This window comes from Brassica napus, chromosome A5, assembly GCF_020379485.1.
Source record: "Brassica napus cultivar Da-Ae chromosome A5, Da-Ae, whole genome shotgun sequence".
NCBI classification, from domain to species: domain Eukaryota; kingdom Viridiplantae; phylum Streptophyta; class Magnoliopsida; order Brassicales; family Brassicaceae; genus Brassica; species Brassica napus.
Genome location: NC_063438.1, coordinates 2,888,878 through 2,908,569, shown reverse-complemented (window position 1 = coordinate 2,908,569; position 19,692 = coordinate 2,888,878). Strand labels below are relative to the sequence as shown.

Here is a 19,692-nt window from a genome sequence, read left to right as displayed (position 1 = left end):
AAAATTTCTTTGAATCATAAATTTTCCAGGTATGCCAGAAATTAGGTAAGAAGCTAAGCTTCCAACGTTCCGTGAATGTGCATGACAATTGACAAGAAACAAAAGTATCCACTAGTTTAGTTGTAGTCTCTAGGTGCTATAATGGAAATCACCAAACAACTAATACCATCGTGAAAAGTTTGCGAACTTGCCTCCCCAAATTAGATAATATCTCTAATATATATTTTTTAATATTTTTTTTTTGTTAAAGAAAAGAGTTAAACCCGGATCTATTAAAGACGCAGACCTAACTTACGGGTGGGAGGTACAATCCACGACAGACCCTCTCCCGGAACGTATCCGTAGCCGTGGTGAGCATAACAATGTGACTTAGTTTCTGCAGCAGAAAGATCGAATCCAGAATATGTTTGTATCCAAAGCCCGTCCACTACCACTAGACCACAAGGTCGGCTCATAATTTTTTAATATAAAAATAAAAAATGTGTGATGGAGTTATATTAATATAAAGCCATTCTCCAAATTATTAACAGGCCGTGCAATGGAACTCTCAATAATTCCGGCCGTGGTTACGGTCCTCTTTTTTCTTGTAACTCTCTTCTTTTTCTCCACCGCAAGAAATCGGAGGAACTCCAGCTACGGCGGCAATGGCCAAGGCTCACTTCCGCCGGGTCCTCCGGGACTCCCATTGGTGGGAAACATATTCCAACTCGGCTTCAATCCTCACCGTTCACTTGCTGTCTTTTCGAAAACATATGGACCTATAATGAGTTTAAAGCTTGGAAGGTCAACCGCAGTGGTTATATCTTCACCAGAAGCAGCTAAAGAGGCACTTAAAACACACGACCATGTCATGTCTGCTCGAACCTTTAACGACCCGATCCGAGCCTTTGACCATCATAAACATTCCGTTGTTTGGATTCCTGCATCGGCTCGTTGGAGGTAATTATATATAACTGTATATTTGTTTTTTTTTCTGGATCGAATTAATCTATCTATAAATATCATGCCTTTTAAGAAAACTCTTTGTGTTTAAAATCATTTGTAGAAATTAAATAAATTTTAATTTAGAAAAAATGATTTTCGTATTTATATGCGAGAAATTAAAAAACTTTTTGATAAAGAGGATTGATAAAGAGATGAGAAACAAGTTTACAGTGATAAGAAGGAAGGGTGACAAGAAGTATGAAGGAGGAATGGTATAGTGGTTTAGCACAAGATAGAAGTTCTTATTCATTTTTTTCGTTTGATGCAATTTGGGAGAGATAGGAGTAGAAGATCTTTTCTCTTTACAAATTTGAAAATCTAAAATAGGTTGCACTTATTGTAATAAGGGATTTTTCTTTTGAATTAAATTTAACATTCAATTCAAAAAAAAAAAAAATTAAAAAACTTATAACCTGAAAGTATAGACTGAATATTAAAAATGTATAATTTTTAAAGAACAGAGTCTAAAACATGAATAAAAAACCCATACCAATCGATATATACATTTTTAGTTTGATTACTACATATACAATAGCCACGACGCTGTTGAAGTTATGTTTGTTGTTTGTATGCATGTTCAGGTTTCTGAAGAAGATAATAGTGCAAAATTTATTATCACCGCAAAACCTAGACGGTATTCAATCTATAAGGATAAGAAAGGTGGAGGAACTTCTGAGCTTAGTAAACACATTTTGCGAGAGAGGAGAGGCTATAGACATGGCTCGTGCTTCCTTCATCACATCTTTCAATATAATCTCAAATGCTCTATTTTCCGTTGATTTGGCCACGTATAACTCTAACTCGTCGTCTTTCGAGTTCCACGAAACGGTGGTTCACCTTATGGAGATCTGTGGGAAACCCAACGCAGGAGACTTTTTCCGGTTTCTGAGGTTTCTTGATTTACAAGGAAGTCGAAAAGAGTCAACGCTCTGCATAGAGAAGCTATTTAGGGTTTTCCAAGAATTCATTGATGATCGTGTGGCCAAAAGATTGTCTCAGACAGGGGCGTCGAGTAACGATATGTTAGATGCCCTTCTCGATATTAAACAGCAAAACCAAGAAGAGATCACCATTAATGATATGAAGCACTTGTTTCTCGTAAGTCTCGCCTAAACACCAAATGGCACAAAAATTAATTATATTTCGGATATCGGGTACGTTCGTTTTTTCGGGTTAAGAGAAATAGGAATAGTTAGAGTTTTTATAAATTTTGGTCCGGGTCTGGTTTCGTTTTTCGGTTTGGTTTGGTTTGGTTTGGTTCTCGTTCGGGGTTAGGATAATTTGCCCAGAACTAACTAGACTTATTTTTGTGACAGGATTTGTTTGTTGCTGGCACGGATACAAACTCTAGTACAATGGAGTGGGCAATGACGGAGCTACTCCGTAACCCGGAGAAGATGGTCAGAGCTCAGTGTGAGATACGGCAAGTGATAGGTGAAAACGGTGTCGTTCAAGAATCTGATATTTCTAAGCTGTCTTACTTGCTAGCAATTGTGAAAGAGACTCTTCGATTGCATCCTCCAGCTCCTTTGATCCCACGAAAATCTGAATCTGATGTCCAAATCTTTGGTTTCTTCGTTCCAAAGAACTCTCAGGTATATTTCATACTCGTTTCATCAACCTTTAACTAACTTAAGATGCACACTAGCGCTTTTTGGTTAGGTATATGTTCTTTTTGTTAGTTTGAATGCAGTTTGATATCTATAAACAAAGAGAGAAACTTCAGCTTGTTAGCCTTATTTGGTTTTGTTCAGTTTAAATAGAAATAAAAGTTGATTACTATGGCTTTTGGTCAAGTTTACATTATGAGTTGTGAAATGAATTCATTCTAGTTGTGGTTGGAAGAGTACACACTAAAGTTTGATCCATTGATTTTTTTATGAGTGAACGCTTCATTTTTTCTATGGTTGAATGAATTCTTGTGGAATCAAATCCTTGTATTCAATATTTGGTAAATGAAAAGTATGAAGTTGAGCATATTAAAAAAATTAAGCGAAAGAATTCATGCATCATAAACACTTATCTTGAATAAAACTCAAATCTAAATCATATTTTGCTCAGTTTAGGACTGGATTTGGGATGTTTAGTTTGAAATATACTTGAAACCAATACTTTGGATCGGTTTGATTAGTAACAGTCCTTCTATGGGTTTGAATATCAGGTTCTCGTGAACGTTTGGGCAATGGGACGAGACTCGAACGTGTGGGAGAATCCAATGAAGTTCGAGCCAGAGAGGTTCTTGTTGCGTGAAATCGATGTAAGAGGCAAAGACTTCGAGCTGTTACCGTTTGGATCAGGAAGAAGGATGTGTCCGGGAATCTCAATGTCATTGAAGACAACGCCTATGGTGCTTGCCTCTCTTCTCTACTCCTTTGACTGGAAACTTCAAGACGGCATCGTCCCTGGAAACATGGACATGAGTGAGGTCTTTGGTCTTACTTTACATAAAGCCAAACCTCTCTGCATTGTACCCATAAAGAAACCTACATCATCGTCTTAATATTTTTCATGTTATTATTTTCTTTATAATGAGACTTCTTTTTCACTTATAGTTGCTTGAAAACCTGTGTAAGTGCTTGTGCTACATGCATAAATCCTCTTCTTAGCATTTCTATAACTGTAACTCAAACATACACAATATAAACAAACAGAGAAATATTGGAGAAAAATCGCAAGAGATTGAATGAATGTCGTATGAACAACATGCTTCGAACAAAACAATGTTGAGTATAATTTCATCATCCTCTAAGGATTTGTAAATCTTGTTCGTAGGAGGGTCATCGCCGCCTCTTGCGTTATTAGATATAAGAGAGTCAATTACCACGACAAAATGGGGAGCTAAATCTTCACTGAATAATCAATTTATCAGTTGTTGATTATGCAGATTCTGTGCAGTTTTTGTCTTTTGTTTTTCGGGATTGTGATATTTTGCTTCTTCAATTCTCTTCGTCTTAGGTTTTCTCATCATCTCCCATATTTTAATCCACATAGACAATACATATGCATACACTCTCAAGGCCAAATTTGTTGTCATATCTCAAGCATAACTGATGGATCATGATCACTCGAAGTAATGCTATATAAAAATGTTTCTGAATTATCCAGTTCGTAAATACATTATTCTAAAGTGTATTATGTTCATGACTTCTTAAGACTATATTCAACACTCAATCCACTAAAAATTAAATTCCGTAGAAATATGTTATAATATTCATCTTTTTTTTTGGATCAAATTATAATATTCATCTTAACTATGTTTCCTTTGACAAAAAAACTATATTTCTTGGCTTTTTGAAAATTTTAAGAGTAGTATATTTAGATATCAATGTAATAGTCAAAGAAAAAAAATCATGCCACAGTAATAGTTTTACTGTTCCATTATAACTTCACAAACGATGTAAGTTGTAACTAATGATTTAACTTTTACTATAGGGGAAATCATCTCAAGCACTCCCTGTTCATGTTTGTAAGATTTTCTTAATCATGAGGTGGTTAGGGCTTGAAGAACCCAGATTTCCAAGCTTATATTGGGCCTATGTAATATAAAGCCCATATATTACTATAAAGCCCACAATGTATATAAAGAAACACATTTACTTAACATGATTGCATTTTCAGCGAAACAAATACTTGATTGAAAATTTGTAAATTTAATGTTTAATTGACTTTTATGTGTGCTAAATCCTGAATCGGACACAACCTCTCTCTCTCTCTCTCTCTCTCTCTCTCTCTCTCTCTCTCTCCTTTCTTTCTCTCTCTCTCCCGCGCGCCCAAGTCGCCTCCCTTCTCCGATCGTCTCCCCCTCTCTCTTTACTTCCATCGTCTGCTTAACCATTCGCATTCTTCGCTTCTACAGTTTGAGGATTAGAGTACCCCGTCCAGATTCGCTGGACTTCATCTCAGTCGCTTCCGATTCGCTAATCTGAACATTTCCTCCGCTCTCGATCCGTACGTATTCTCTTCCGATTCGCGGAATGTGTATATAGTTTTCGATACAAATTTAGAAATCTTCCTAATCGATTTAAGATCTGCATCTCTGATTTAGTGTTCGCTGTGTGCCTGAGCGTGTACTTTGTTTAGTAGATCCAACTGATTCGATTCTTAGGTTTTAGTCACGGTTGCATTGCTCAATCGATATCAGATGTATTTGTCTCACAAGCTTAAGCTTATACTTAGAATCTTGATGTCTAACACGTGGCAGGTGAGAAATAAAGTTGCTGTGTATGACTGTACTCTCCGTAAGTTGAAACAATGGAAGAAGATGATGAGAGAAAGCTCGCAGAAGCTTCTGGTCATCATCCTATAGAGGCGTTTGATGCAGCGTTACAAGGGGTCAGTTCAGCTGGTGGAGACTTCAAGGATGATGATTTTGAACAAGTTTCTCTGGGAGATCAGGAGAAGTCTGTAAACATGTCACATGGTGACGTTAAGGAACCTGGAAGCACTTCAAAATCTGACCATGAGTTTGGTGGAACCGAAGGGGTTGCTTATCACTTGTCCGGGACTCAGGAGGCGTATGATTTGATGCCCATGGATGATGTGGAAAGTGACAGAGTTTCTAGCGATGGACCAGTGAGAGAGGCTTCTTATTCCATGACTCAGCCCATTTCTGCAACTAGCCTGGATTCTATCAACCATCCGGGATCTGGATATTCCCCAGTTCATTCCCCGCAGAAGCCCAAGCCAAAGGCGACAACTTCAAATGTTTCTCCGGAACTACTGCATCTAGTGGATTCAGCCATCATGGGAAAGCCTGAAAGTTTGGACAAACTGAAGAACGTTGTCAGCGGTATTGAGAGTTTTGACTCTGGAGAGGACCCCGAGAGCACTGCGTTCCTTGTTGTTGATTCGCTTATTGGCACCATGGGTGGTGTTGAGAGCTTTGAAGAGGATGAAGATAGTAACCCTCCTAGCGTCATGTTAAACTCCCGTGCTGCAATTGTTTCTGGTGAGCTCATTCCTTGGCTACCTTGTTTAGGTGATAGCCTTCACTTTATGTCCCCGAGGACTCGCATGGTTCGGGGGTTGCTTGTTATTTTACGGTCATGCACGAGAAACAGAGCAATGTGTTCGACGGCAGGGTTATTAGGGGTTTTGTTGCGATCAGTGAAAGAGGTTATTTCCAAGGACGCTGATATGAAATGGAGTTCTGCTGCTGTTTTACTTCTATGCATTCAACATTTAGCTGGGCACTCCCTTAGTGTCGATGATTTACACATGTGGCTTGAGGTTACAAAAACCACGCTAACAACAGCGTGGTCAAGTCCGTTAATGCTTGCTTTGGAGAAGGTAATGAGTGGAAAGGAGTCAAGGGGACCTGCTTGTACTTTTGAATTTGATGGTGAAAGCTCTGGTTTACTTGGTCCCGGAGAAAGTCGGTGGCCCTTTACAAATGGGTACGCGTTTGCAACATGGATCTATATTGAATCATTTGCTGACACATTAAATGCTGCAACTGCGGCAGCTGCAATTGCTGCTGCCGCAGCTGCCAAGTCAGGGAAAACATCCGCAATGTCAGCTGCAGCGGCTGCGAGTGCACTCGCTGGTGAGGGTACTGCTCATATGCCACGTTTGTTCAGCTTTTTGTCCGCTGATAATCAGGGAATAGAAGCATATTTCCATGCTCAGTTTCTGGTGGTTGAGAGTGGTAGTGGGAAAGGAAGGAAGTCCTCGCTGCATTTTACCCATGCATTTAAGCCTCAATGTTGGTATTTTATTGGCCTCGAGCATAGCGGCAAGCAAGGACTTCTGGGGAAGGCAGAGAGTGAATTACGGCTGTATGTTGATGGATCCTTGTATGAAAGTCGTCCTTTTGATTTTCCTCGTATATCCAAGCCTCTCTCTTTTTGTTGCATTGGTACAAATCCTCCTCCTACTATGGCTGGCCTACAACGTCGCCGTCGTCAGTGTCCTCTGTTTGCGGAGGTGGGACCAGTTTATATATTTAAGGAACCGATTGGTCCTGAAAGAATGGCGCGCTTGGCTTCTAGAGGTGGGGATGTTTTGCCTTGTTTCGGCAATGGGGCAGGCCTCCCTTGGTTAGCTACAAACGAACATGTACGTAATAGTGCAGATGAAAGTAGTCTTTTGGATGCAGAGATCGGAGGATATATTCACCTGCTTTACCACCCTTGTCTGCTGAGTGGGCGATTTTGCCCAGATGCTTCACTTTCTGGAGCAACAGGTGCTTATATATACTCCCTTTTAATAAAGTTTAAGATCAAAATGCTCTTTGAAACAATTGATAACGTTAATTACCGAAATGATTTTGATATGCTTTATTATATGTTATCAGATTCTTATGGCTGATTCGTTATCTCTGTCTTTGATTTTCTCTTTCTCTCTGTCAATGATTTTCTTTTCCCTTCATAAATTCCGTTCGTCATTTTGCTTCTTCTCCATTATCGAAAAAAGTTGTGATTCTTTTTCCAGCTATGAGACGGGAAATAGCCATTTTTGACTTTTTACTGTAGCTTGAACAAATCTTTTTGATCTGCTTTTTATTCTTTCCTTTGTTAAGGCACTCTGAGGCGACCAGCTGAGGTCCTTGGACAAGTTTATGTTGCCACGAGAATGAAGCCAGTGGAGTCCTTCTGGGCCCTAGCTCATGGAGGACCCATGTCACTGCTTCCTCTGACTGTAAGCAACGTGAATAAAGATAGCTTGGAGCCATGTCCAGGAAACAATCCATTGTCTTTGTCCACAATTACTCTTGCTGCACCTGTATTTAGAATTATCTCAGTTGCTATTCAACATCCTGGGAACAATGAAGAGTTGTGTCGTAATCAGGGACCCGAGATTCTGGCCCGAATTCTGAGTTATCTTCTACACTCACTTGCATCCCTTGATAGGAAGCATGATGCAGTAGGAGAAGAGGAGCTAGTTGCTGCTATTGTTTCCTTGTGCCAATCTCAGAAGATCAATCATGTTCTTAAAGTGCAGCTCTTCCGCACACTGCTATTAGATTTGAAAATATGGAGCTTGTGCAATTATGGACTCCAAAAGAAGCTATTGTCATCTCTTCAAGATATGGTTTTCACTGAAGCAAAAGCTATGAGGGATGCTGATGCTATTCAGCTGCTTCTGGATGGCTGTCGAAGATGCTATTGGATGATTTCTGAGCAGGATTCCGTGACCAGTTTTCCTCTTGACGGGAATACGCGTCAAATGGGGGAAGTTAACGCTCTTATTGATGAACTTCTGGTCATTATTGAACTTCTGATGGGAGCAGCATCTCCTTCTTTAGCTGCTGATGACCTCCGTCGATTACTTGGTTTCATAATTGACAGTCCACAGCCAAATCAGGTAACAGTTTTCTTTAGTGTTCTTCAGTAATCACAATTAGACGATTGAAATAGGGAATACTCGGAACAGATTGCACGTTTCCTGTGTTGTTGCTAGAGAATATTCGAACAAATTGCAGTTTTCTTGTGTTGGTAGTTAGGAAACAAATGACAAGGACCAGTTTAATTGAAAAATACGTGTTTTCTGACACTTTTCGACCTTTTCGTGTTTTAGGTTGCGAGGGTACTACACCTTATATATAGATTGGTTGTACAGCCAAATTCTGCAAGAGCGACTATGTTTGCGGAGGTATTTATAACATCCGGTGGGATAGAAACACTTCTTGTTCTGCTGCAGAGAGAAGCTAAAACTGGTGAGGGAAATGTTTTAGCTGGCAAGAGTGAAACAAGGTCATTTTCTGATCAAAGTGAAAAGAGACAGTTCAACGAGTCTGGTTCGGTAAAACAGCTGGAGTCTGATCCACTCGATAATGAGATTAACATTGACCTCTGTGGCCCTGATGGAAATTCTGTTGAGGATGATAATATAGGGTCTTTGAATGAATCAGAGTCAATTCAACAAGAAAAAGAGGACAAATCTGCACCTGTCATTTGTGATAGTGACTCCGCTTCCGTTTCCAATTTCAAAAATACTGAGAGAATATCGTCTGAAATTGGTGGTATAAGTCTTTCAATAAGTGCTGATAATGCAAGAAATAACGTGTACAATGTTGACAATAGCGATGCTGTTGTGGTCGGGATCATCCGATTGATTGGTGCGTTAATTTCTAGTGGGCACCTAACATTTGATTTGGGGGGCCGTTCTGATGTGACAAGTAATATCCTGGGTAGTGGGCTCCATGAAAATGGGGGAACAATGTTTGATGATAAAGTTGCATTGCTTCTATTTGCTTTGCTGAAAGCATTTCAAGCTGCTCCAAACAGGCTGATGACTGACAATGTTTATACAACTTTGCTTGGGGCCTCGGTATGTACTCTTGACATTCCATTTTGTTTAATTTGTGTATGAACATTCCAGTCGTAAAGTATGTAAGGTTTCTTTCCTGATTGCAATGGTACAAAGTCTCGGTGTGTTGCTGCATAGTTCTTTTGCTTAAAACGTAGTGCTTGTTTTTTTTTGTACTGCTAAAAGGTGTGAAACTTGTTGAAAGTTGGTTTTAGTCCGGCTCTAAGAAATACTATCTTTTTTACCATATACTGACCATCATGATTTACTATGGTATTGTTATGTGCGGTTCTTTTTATATCAACAATATATTTGGTCTACGTTGATTACTCTTTTAGATTTTGTTGTGAGGTTTAAAATCATATCCTGGGCGTGGGTGCTTTCTTGCAGATTAATGCTTCATCAACAGAGGATGGCCTTAACTTTTATGATTCAGGTCACCGTTTTGAACATTCCCAACTTTTGTTGGTTCTCCTGCGGTCTCTACCATTTGCGTCTAAGAATCTCCAAAGCCGAGCACTTCAGGTATAAGTCATAGTTGAAATATTTCCCGACTTTCAAGGAACAAATTTCGTTAGTAAAAGTGCTTGAGATACTCTAAACTCTGGGATGTATAAATTTCAGTCTACTAAGAAATACTACGAGCATTTTTATACTCTACAAGTCAGGAAGACTAATAAAGCTTCAAATTAATTGCCTGAAACTTTATCTTGTGGACTATTTTTAAACGCATCACTTGTCCAGTATCCTCCGCATTCGACCAACTTTCTGAACTTCCCCTTTTTGTTTTGTCAGGATCTTCTTTTTTTGGCTTGCAGTCATCCAGAAAATAGGAGCAGTCTGACAACAATGGAAGAATGGCCTGAGTGGATATTGGAGATACTGATCACGAACTATGAGGTACTCACTAACCTTAGAACCTAAATCTTTTCCTTTGTTTGTTGTATTTTTAGCTATGCCTACATGTTTTGAAAGAGAGCGTAAATTGTAGAAGCATGTCCTAAAAACAGCTCTGACTATTGTGTCTACAGAAAGATGCAGGGAAGCATTCTGCTTCAGCCGGTTCTTCTGAGGTTGAAGATATGATTCACAACTTCCTGATCATAATGTTGGAACATTCAATGCGGCAGAAGGATGGTTGGAAGGTAGAATTTTGTTTTAACTGTCCATTGGTTACACCTTACCCCTCTCGCAAGCTACATTGTTTCAGTTATAATTACTTGCGGCGTCTATTTCCTTCTTTCAGGATATCGAGGCTACTATTCATTGTGCAGAGTGGCTTTCTATTGTTGGTGGTTCGAGTACTGGGGAGCAAAGAATTAGGTATTTCCAGCTTTCTAAATCTTTTCCTTCATGTTTGTTGTATTTTTCTGTGCTATGTGAATTTCTCACATTTCAAGCATTTTGTACGATCATCTATTTATGTCATATCTCTTGCTGATCTTTATCATACCCTAGTGTTTCTTCCCTGTCAATTTTTTTAACCTTCTACTCCTTGAAGGCGCGAGGAGTCATTACCAATTTTCAAAAGACGGCTTTTTGGTGGATTGCTAGACTTTGCTGCTAGAGAACTACAGGCTCAGGTAACTCCTTTTCCTCACAATTTGTTGTTTAATCTTATACTATATAGGTGACCACAAAATGAAGGTTTTTTATGCTTTCCGAAGTTCCATATATAGACAAACCCTTCCATTCCTGAAAAGACCTTTATATAACATCCCTGGGAGTTTGCTTGCAAGCAAACACTGCTGTAAAGCTTTTTTGGTTACCTCATATTTATCTTCTAAGCATGTGTGTGTTCACCTGTCTTGTTCTACTGGGATAGAACTAGATGTTTACCTACATAATCTTTTTTTTTCCCTCAACAGACTCAAGTTATTGCTGCAGCAGCTGCTGGTGTTGCTGCAGAGGGTCTAGCGCCAAAAGATGCAAAGGCAGGAGCAGATAATGCTGCACAGCTTTCTGTTTTCCTGGTGGAAAATGCAATCGTGATTTTGATGCTTGTCGAAGATCATTTGCGGTTACAAAGCAAACAAACTTGTGCAGCAAATGCAGTTGATGCCTCCCCGTCTCCTCTGTCTTTCGTTTCGCCCCTTAAAAATCGCACAAGCACACTGACAGCAATAGGGGAATCACCAGAGGTTCCTAGCAGTCGCGCTTCAGTATCAAGTGATTCGGGAAAGGTCCCGTTAGATGTAAGTGGAGAACATTCTCAAACGCCTAATTTCTCTAAATTGGACTTTCCAATTTGTCAGCTTTTTAGTTTATTAATACTTCATTTTATATACATTATCAAATTTTAATTTCGTTATTTGGGATTCTCGTACACTTTTATGTTATGGACACTCAAGTTATCTTGCCTTTTCTTTTCTTTCAGATACTCGCTTCAATGGCTGATGCAAGTGGACAGATTTCTGCAGTCGCTATGGAGCGCCTTACTGCTGCCGTTGCAGCTGAGCCCTATGAATCTGTTTCATGTGCTTTTGTTTCATATGGCAGCTGTGCCATGGATTTGGCTGAGGGTTGGAAGTACAGGAGTCGATTGTGGTATGGTGTTGGTTTTCCTTCTAAAAATAGTTGTTTTGGTGGTGGTGGCAGTGGTTCGGACTCTTGGAAGTCTACTTTAGAAAAAGATTCTCATGGAAACTGGATTGAACTTCCTCTGGTTAAAAAATCTGTATCCATGCTTCAAGCTTTGCTGCTAGATGAGTCCGGACTTGGAGGTGGCCTTGGAATAGGTGGAGGATCTGGTACTGGGATGGGAGGGATGGCATCCCTATACCAGTTACTGGACAGTGATCAGCCCTTCTTATGCATGCTTCGAATGGTGCTTCTGTCTATGAGGGAAGAAGACTATGGCGAAGATAATATGTTGATGAGAAACGTAAGTCTTGAACGCTCCTCTGGAAATTCAATTTCACTAGATAGCGGTTCTCAGATGTCTATGCGACAGTCACGATCAGCGTTATTGTGGAGGTAAAGTGAATGACATCTATCTTTCTTCCTTTGTTGCCAATTAGTTATACATCTGCTTAGATACTTTGTGTTGGAGCCGAGACAATATGATGCTCTGAGTTCAATTGTGTTCCCAAGTCACTTGTGGGTCACTCAAGATGATTACTACGTGGCATATAGTATTTTCTATTGAATTAATTGCAAAGAATTTTTAAATATTGTATCAAATGCTTGATTTTAGTTATCAATGGATATTTGGCCTGGTTCTGCTGTTTATCAGGAGAAGTTTTTTTTTGAACACCTATTAGGATAAGTTTGACTCTTTTTTTGTTTAATCTCACAGTGTGCTTTCTCCTATCCTAAACATGCCAATATCCGATTCAAAGAGGCAGAGAGTACTGGTTACTGCATGTGTTCTCTATTCTGAGGTTAGTTCTTCCCTAAATCTGGTTGGCATGCTTAATGATGTTCTGGTCTCCAATCTTCATGTTGCTATAGGGATTGTTAAACATCTTCCCCTATTTTGCTTCTTATGCTATCCTTTCGTTCGTTTTTTTTTGGGGGACTTATTTCTTCATAAATCTTTATAGGTATGGCATGCTATCAGCAGAGACAGAAAACCACTCCGTAAGCATTATATAGAGGCCATTGTACCACCATTTATTGCAGTCCTCCGGAGATGGAGACCACTTTTGGCTGGTATCCATGAACTTGCCACTGCTGATGGTATGAATCCCCTTGTCGCTGATGATCGTGCCTTGGCTGCTGATGCTCTCCCTGTCGAGGTAGCAAAAAGTGCTAACACTCCCTTAGTTATATGTTTCTAGAATGGCCATTATTTATTTCTAGTTGCTGCTTGAGCTCTTAAAATTTTACCTTATGGGTTATGTTAGGTTTAGTATTTTTGTTTCTTGGTTTATTGTATTGAGCTATCCAAATCTATCTGTTTAGGGTGCTCTTTCTATGATTACTCCGGAGTGGGCTGCTGCTTTTGCATCACCACCTGCTGCAATGGCTCTGGCTATGATAGCTGCAGGGGCAGCTGGTTGGGAAGCGCCGCCACCTCCTACACCTTCACATCTTAGGCGCGACTCTTCAATGCTTGAGCGTAAGAGTGCCAAACTCCAGACCTTTTCAAGTTTCCAGAAACCGCTGGAGGCTACAAAAAATAACATACCACCTCGACCAAGAGATAAAGCTGCTGCAAAAGCGGCAGCTCTGGCAGCTGCCCGAGATCTTGAACGGAATGCAAAGATTGGTTCAGGAAGAGGCCTAAGTGCTGTTGCAATGGCTACTTCTGCGCAGCGGAGAAATATCAGTGACATGGAGCGTTTACAGAGATGGAACAGTTCTGAAGCTATGGGAGTGGCATGGATGGAATGTCTCCAACCAGTGGATACAAAATCAGTTTATGGAAAAGATTTCAATGCTTTGTCCTACAAATTTATTGCTGTACTCGTTGCAAGTTTTGCTTTGGCACGTAATATGCAAAGATCAGAGGTTTGCTTTGCGCTTATGTTATACTTTATTGGTTTTTGAAGGGTGCATACTCTGACCCACTCCTTTTGGTTCAACTTCTCACCAGATTGATAGGCGTCTGCAAGATGATATCTTAGCCGCAAATCGCCTAAGCTTGGGAGGGCGTGGTTGGCGCAAACTAATTCGTTACTTGGTAGAGATGAGATGCTTTTTTGGGCCTTTTGGAGATGAGTTATGCAGTCCGGAACGTGTAAGTCATTTTTACCTTTTTTTTTTTAATTTAACACATGTTGAGAACTTTCCGAGTGACGTGATATAATTAAACGTTCAGGTTTTCTGGAAACTTGATTCTATGGAAAGTTTTTCGAGGATGAGACAGTGTATAAGGAGGAATTATTCTGGGACTGATCACCTCGGGGCAGCAGCAAACTATGATGATCAGGCAGATACTAAAAGTGATAATGCCAGCAAGGGTTCTCCATCAGATCCCCCTGTTCTTGCTGCTGATGTAATATCGATGGAAATAGCATATGAAGATGATGAACATGGAGAGGGTGATCATCTTGATGTCAAAGTCAATGCTGAAGAACATAGAAGGGAAAATGAAGACAGGATAGCTGGATCACATGAGCATGCATCCAGAACTTCTGCAGGAACTAGTGATCCTCGACCTTCGAATGACCCTGAACTGGCCCGAGATTCTTCAGTAGCAGCAGCTGGCTTTGTTCCTAGTGAACTTGATGAAAGGATCCTTCTTGAGTTCCCCACATCTATGGTCCGGCCACTAAGGGTTGTGAAAGGAACCTTCCAAGTATGTTTGACTAACCTGAACGTTTTAGATTTTCAACAATTAGCAAACACGAATAGAGAGAGAAGTTGGATACTAGAATTCCCATTAGACTAGTTAGATGCAGCGAAGTCAAGAACTGTGGCATGCTTATAATTGGCTAGAATTCCCAAATATTCTGTTTTGTATAGATTTCTGGTTGCTAATCATACTACTTTGCCTTCTCAGATTACAACACGGAGAATAAATTTTATTGTTGACAACAGCGAAAGCCAGAATATGACTGATCATTCAGATGGGTCTCAATTAGGCGGCCAAGAAAAAGATCGTAGTTGGCCAATGTCTTCTCTTCATCAGATTTATAGCCGAAGGTAAAGATCATCATTAAAATTCTGTTTAGCTCGTATATTCTTATTCACTACTACATTTATTGTTTTTTGGTTAACTCTTCCTCATTCTCAATGGGTTGTGTTCCATTTCTATTCGCCCAGGATTAGTGACTGTGATCTTATCTTTGATTATTTCTCAGATATCTTTTGAGAAGGAGCGCCCTGGAACTCTTTATGGTTGACCGTTCAAACTTCTTCTTTGATTTTGGGGTCTGCATCTAAAACCCTTTCTACGTATGATATATATGTATGTTCCAACCATGTTTATTTCAGGTCTCCGTATACTGTAACCAATTTTCTTGTTTAACACCATAGAATACTGAAGGAAGAAAAAATGCATATCGAGCCATCGTTCAAGCAAGACCTCCTCACTTAAACAATATTTATCTAGCAACTCAGGTTTATAGTTTTTCCTTATTATCTTCTTTCGTTTAGCTTTTGAATTACTCTTGGTCCATATTGTTCTTCAATGAGGGATTTGATCCTTTGCTGCAAAACTTACATATATTGATACCTCAATAGAGGCCGGAACAGCTTTTGAGAAGAACTCAATTAATGGAGCGCTGGGCTAGATGGGAGGTACTGATAAACAGCACATTCGCACTTATGAAATTTTCTTATCCATTTATGAGAATAACGTTATCAACGAAAGATCCCTATCTGGACGATTTCTGCAGATTAGCAATTTCGAATACTTAATGCGGCTTAACACGTTGGCTGGTCGTAGTTACAATGACATTACTCAGGTAAATCTTGTGTTCTTTAGCGTTTTCTGTGAACTTGTCAATGTCGTTTCTTCCTTAATAAAATATCTTATTCTCTGCAGTATCCTGTTTTCCCGTGGATTATTTCTGACAACAGTTCAGAAAGTCTGGACTTTTCAAATCCATCTACCTTCAGAGATCTTTCCAAGGTAGTTTCCATTGCAGTTTGCTTCTTCTAGACCTGTATATGATGGCTTATAAATTTAGAGAATCTTATTGTGATTTGGGTCTGTGTATGTTCAGCCAATTGGTGCATTGAACCCGGAGCGGCTGAAAAAATTTCAAGAGCGATATTCTAGCTTTGAAGATCCAGTCATCCCTAAATTTCACTATGGCTCGCATTACTCAAGTGCTGGAGCAGTAAGTTCTCTTGTATATAATGTCCTGCAACAACTACATTCCCAGTTTAAAGTTTTGTATTCCTCTGAATCTTGGAAGAAAGACAATGATACTATTTTTGATGTAGCTGGATGGAGTTTGTACACCTTTTGATATGTTGGCATTATTATCTCATGTGCGCAGGTGTTGTATTATCTTGCAAGAGTTGAACCGTTCACAACCCTGTCAATTCAACTTCAAGGTGGAAAGTTTGATCATGCAGACCGCATGTTTTCAGACATTCCCGCCACATGGAATGGAGTTTTAGAAGACATGAGTGATGTGAAAGAGTTGGTAAGTATTGGTTTCCCTGAAGCATCGGGTAGATTTATTTATCCGCCTCTTTCTCAGCTGCCCCATCCATATTTTGCCACTAAATTTTGCGCAGGTTCCAGAGATGTTTTATCTCCCCGAGGTGCTCACCAACGAAAATTCAATCGACTTTGGTACAACACAGTTGGGAGAAAAGCTTGGTATTGTGGTTCCCTTCCTTGTCACAGCTAAAACTTATGCCTGGCATGGTGAAATTTTCGTTATCTGATGCGTGTTTTTGTGTCTATCAGATGCTGTAAAACTCCCTCCTTGGGCCAAAAACCCAGTGGATTTTGTACATAAGCAACGAAAGGCTCTTGAAAGCGAGCATGTATCTGCACATTTGCATGAATGGATTGATCTCATATTTGGGTAGGTTTTTCTCCCCCGCCCCCACACGTTTTTCCATAACTTAGTTGCCTTCTTTTACTGAGTGTCCCGCAATCACAACCAATTTCTTTGATAGTCTAATTTTTTTTGTACTTTTACTTGTATTTTCATTTAGGTATAAGCAACGTGGCAAAGAAGCTATAATGGCAAATAACGTTTTCTTCTACATTACCTACGAGGGGACTGTTGATATTGACAAGATCACAGACCCGGTAAGGCAATTTTTTTATACTGTTGGAGTTGCTTAGTTACGGTATACATGTTTTCGTGACTTACCTGTGAATATGTAATGAAGGTACAACAACGTGCTACGCAAGACCAAATAGCTTATTTTGGGCAAACACCGTCACAGCTATTGACTATTCCTCACATGAAAAGAATGCCACTGAAAGATGTCCTACATATGCAGGTAACTTCAACTGTCATTTTGGTTTTGCAATTGCTCGTTGCTAAATTTGCTATTTGACCATGACCGTTATTTTGAATTTTTGGCAGACCATTTTTCGAAATCCAAAAGAGATAAAACCATATGGTGTCCAAAATCCGGAACGCTGCAACTTACCAGCCTCAGCCATTCAGGCATCTTCAGATAGTGTTGTGATTGTGGACATGAACGTGCCAGCAGCTCGTGTTGCACAGCACAAGTGGCAACCAAACACCCCTGATGGTCAAGGTACTCCTTTCCTCTTTCATCACGGGAAGGCAACAGCAACGTCGACTAGCGGTGGATCATTGATGCGCATGTTCAAGGGTCCAGCTAGTTCCGGAACCGATGACTGGCAATTTCCTCAGGCACAGGCGTTTGCCACATCAGGAATCCGAAGTTCGTCCGTAGTTGCTATTACAAGCGATGGGGAAATAATTACAGGTAAAAAGGAAGCAGTCCCAGTTAGTGTGTGTTGGTAATGTATTTACTATTTACAGAAATCTTGTGTGTTTCTTATAGGTGGACATGCGGATAATAGTATCAAGCTAGTCTCATCTGATGGAGCAAAAACTCTGGAAACGGCTTTTGGGCACTGCGCTCCAGTTACATGTCTGGCTCTGTCTCCAGATAACAACTTCCTTGTGACTGGTTCACGGGACTGTACTGTTTTGCTGTGGAGAATTCACAAGGCGTTTACTTCTCGAACAAGCGTGTCTGAGCCATCAACTGGCTCTGGAGCGCCTTCCTCCGCAAACAACACGAACGTGGCCAACAACACGTTGGCAAATAAAGGCAAAAAATGTCGCATTGAAGGGCCAATACAAGTGCTCCGTGGCCACCGAAGAGAAGTAGTTTCTTGCTGTGTCAGCTCAGATCAAGGAGTGGTTGTTTCCTCCTCAGAGTCATCGGATGTTCTACTGCATTCCATAAGAAAAGGAAGACTGATCAGACGATTGGTTGGTGTGACAGCTAATTCTCTTTGCATTTCATCTGATGGAGTTATAATGGCATGGAGTAGCTCGGAGGGTTCTATTAGCGTCTTCACCATTAACGGAGTTCTGATTGCCAAAGCGAAACTTCCTTTCTCTTGTAGCATAAGTTGCATGGAAATGTCCATGGATGGTCAAAACGCCTTGATTGGGATGAACTCATGTTCCAGCATGGATTACTCGAGCAGTAACGAAGATGGCAAAGAAATCGAGAGACTGGATGTTTCATCTCCTTCAATTTGCTTCCTCAACTTATACACACTACAGGTACAACAAATCTGAACTCCTTTGATAAGGGGTAAACTAATCCAAGAGGGGTGTTTATTATCTGGGTCTAAACAACTTTGTCTTGTAGGTATTCCATGTGCTAAAGCTTGGCCAAGGGCAGGATATAACCGCACTGGCTCTGAACGTTGACAACACAAACCTCTTAGTTTCCACGGAAGATAAACAGTTGATAATCTTCACAGATCCGGCTGTAAGTTTACCATTTTGAGCCTGGTTCATATAATAGTAAAGCCTGCATAGAAACATCATCCCTGATGGGTTCTCTACATTAGTTTATCATAAGCACAAATAATTGATATCGTTAGTCATTATAGTTGTTGGTAAAACGTTGTGTTTCAAATGTGACTTGCAGTTAAGCTTAAAGGTGGTGGATCAGATGCTGAAGCTTGGGTGGGAATGAGATAATATAATCAAAACCTATTTGATAAAAAAAAAAAAAGGATGGCGTAAAATCAGGTTTGAATACTCTCGGAAGCTGTAGAAATCCTAAAATGAGATGGACATGGTCTTGGTCTTGGTCTGTCTTTTGCCGTGTGTAACATAATGTAAAATTATGTTTAGTTCCAGTTCTTGGGGCAACTGGTTTTCTTGCTCCATAGTTATTTTGGAGATGGTTTAGATGAAAGGCTACTCGGTTATATACACACCAAAGCTTGAGTTTGTTTCTTTTGCTTCTTTCTGTAGATTTGTACTTTTCGGCTTGGTATCTGTAAGAAAATGGCGTTTTGTGGTGAATTCTATTATATTCATTTATTCAGAAACACTATTTTTCCTCGTGAACAAAATCATTTAACTAAATCTTGTATATTGCAAAAGAGTCTATATCCTGATATTTCAAAGTTCATCACTAAAGACTTTTAAAGAAAAATTGAAATATATTTCTATATATATATATCATTAAAATCACTGGATTTCATAAGACGGTTTAATATGTTTGAAAGGCGTTTTTTATAGAATAAATTCTTATAATTGTCTGATAGAATCAACTAATGATTAATTTTTATAATTTTTGGTTATTTCAAATCGCAGAGAATGTATAATTATACGAATTAATAGAAAAACTTATGTGAATTAATCTGTAGCAAAGTATAAAGAGTACTGTATCAATAAGAAACTCATATGACGTGATGTAGTCATGTGTGAATCTTCGTAAAACATATTGAATTATCGGCTGTAAAATTATCTGTAATATTTTTTAGAGTTTGTAATATCATAATATATCTAGCGTTTAAAAAAAAGAATCGACTAATAATTAATTCTTTATCAGAAAAATCGCGAAAATATTATATTTTCAGTAATA

General features: G+C 39.5%; 2 protein-coding genes across 2 annotated transcripts; both read left to right on the top strand.

Annotated features, from left to right (window-relative positions):
- Positions 1–501: 501 nt before the first annotated feature.
- Positions 502–4,934, top strand: LOC111215526 (cytochrome P450 76C3). The gene is made up of 4 exons (XM_022719091.2): positions 502–939; positions 1,566–2,082; positions 2,301–2,579; positions 3,146–4,934. Exons 1-4 carry the CDS (start codon positions 539–541, stop codon positions 3,482–3,484), a joined length of 1,536 nt encoding a protein of 511 aa, XP_022574812.1. The 5' UTR covers positions 502–538; the 3' UTR covers positions 3,485–4,934.
- LOC106450892 (BEACH domain-containing protein C2) lies at positions 4,703–19,166 on the top strand. Its single transcript, XM_013892684.3, has 32 exons — positions 4,703–4,932; positions 5,186–7,168; positions 7,505–8,289; positions 8,503–9,255; positions 9,625–9,759; positions 10,030–10,134; positions 10,266–10,379; positions 10,481–10,557; positions 10,736–10,817; positions 11,103–11,429; positions 11,612–12,210; positions 12,533–12,617; positions 12,780–12,974; positions 13,141–13,689; positions 13,775–13,918; positions 14,000–14,479; positions 14,684–14,826; positions 14,985–15,054; positions 15,160–15,243; positions 15,367–15,423; positions 15,522–15,590; positions 15,671–15,757; positions 15,852–15,968; positions 16,131–16,280; positions 16,375–16,459; positions 16,550–16,670; positions 16,804–16,900; positions 16,984–17,097; positions 17,184–17,556; positions 17,635–18,371; positions 18,460–18,582; positions 18,745–19,166. The coding sequence occupies exons 2-32, from the start codon at positions 5,236–5,238 to the stop codon at positions 18,790–18,792; spliced, it is 8,838 nt and encodes a 2,945-aa protein (XP_013748138.1). The 5' UTR covers positions 4,703–4,932; positions 5,186–5,235; the 3' UTR covers positions 18,793–19,166.
- Positions 19,167–19,692: the final 526 nt, after the last annotated feature.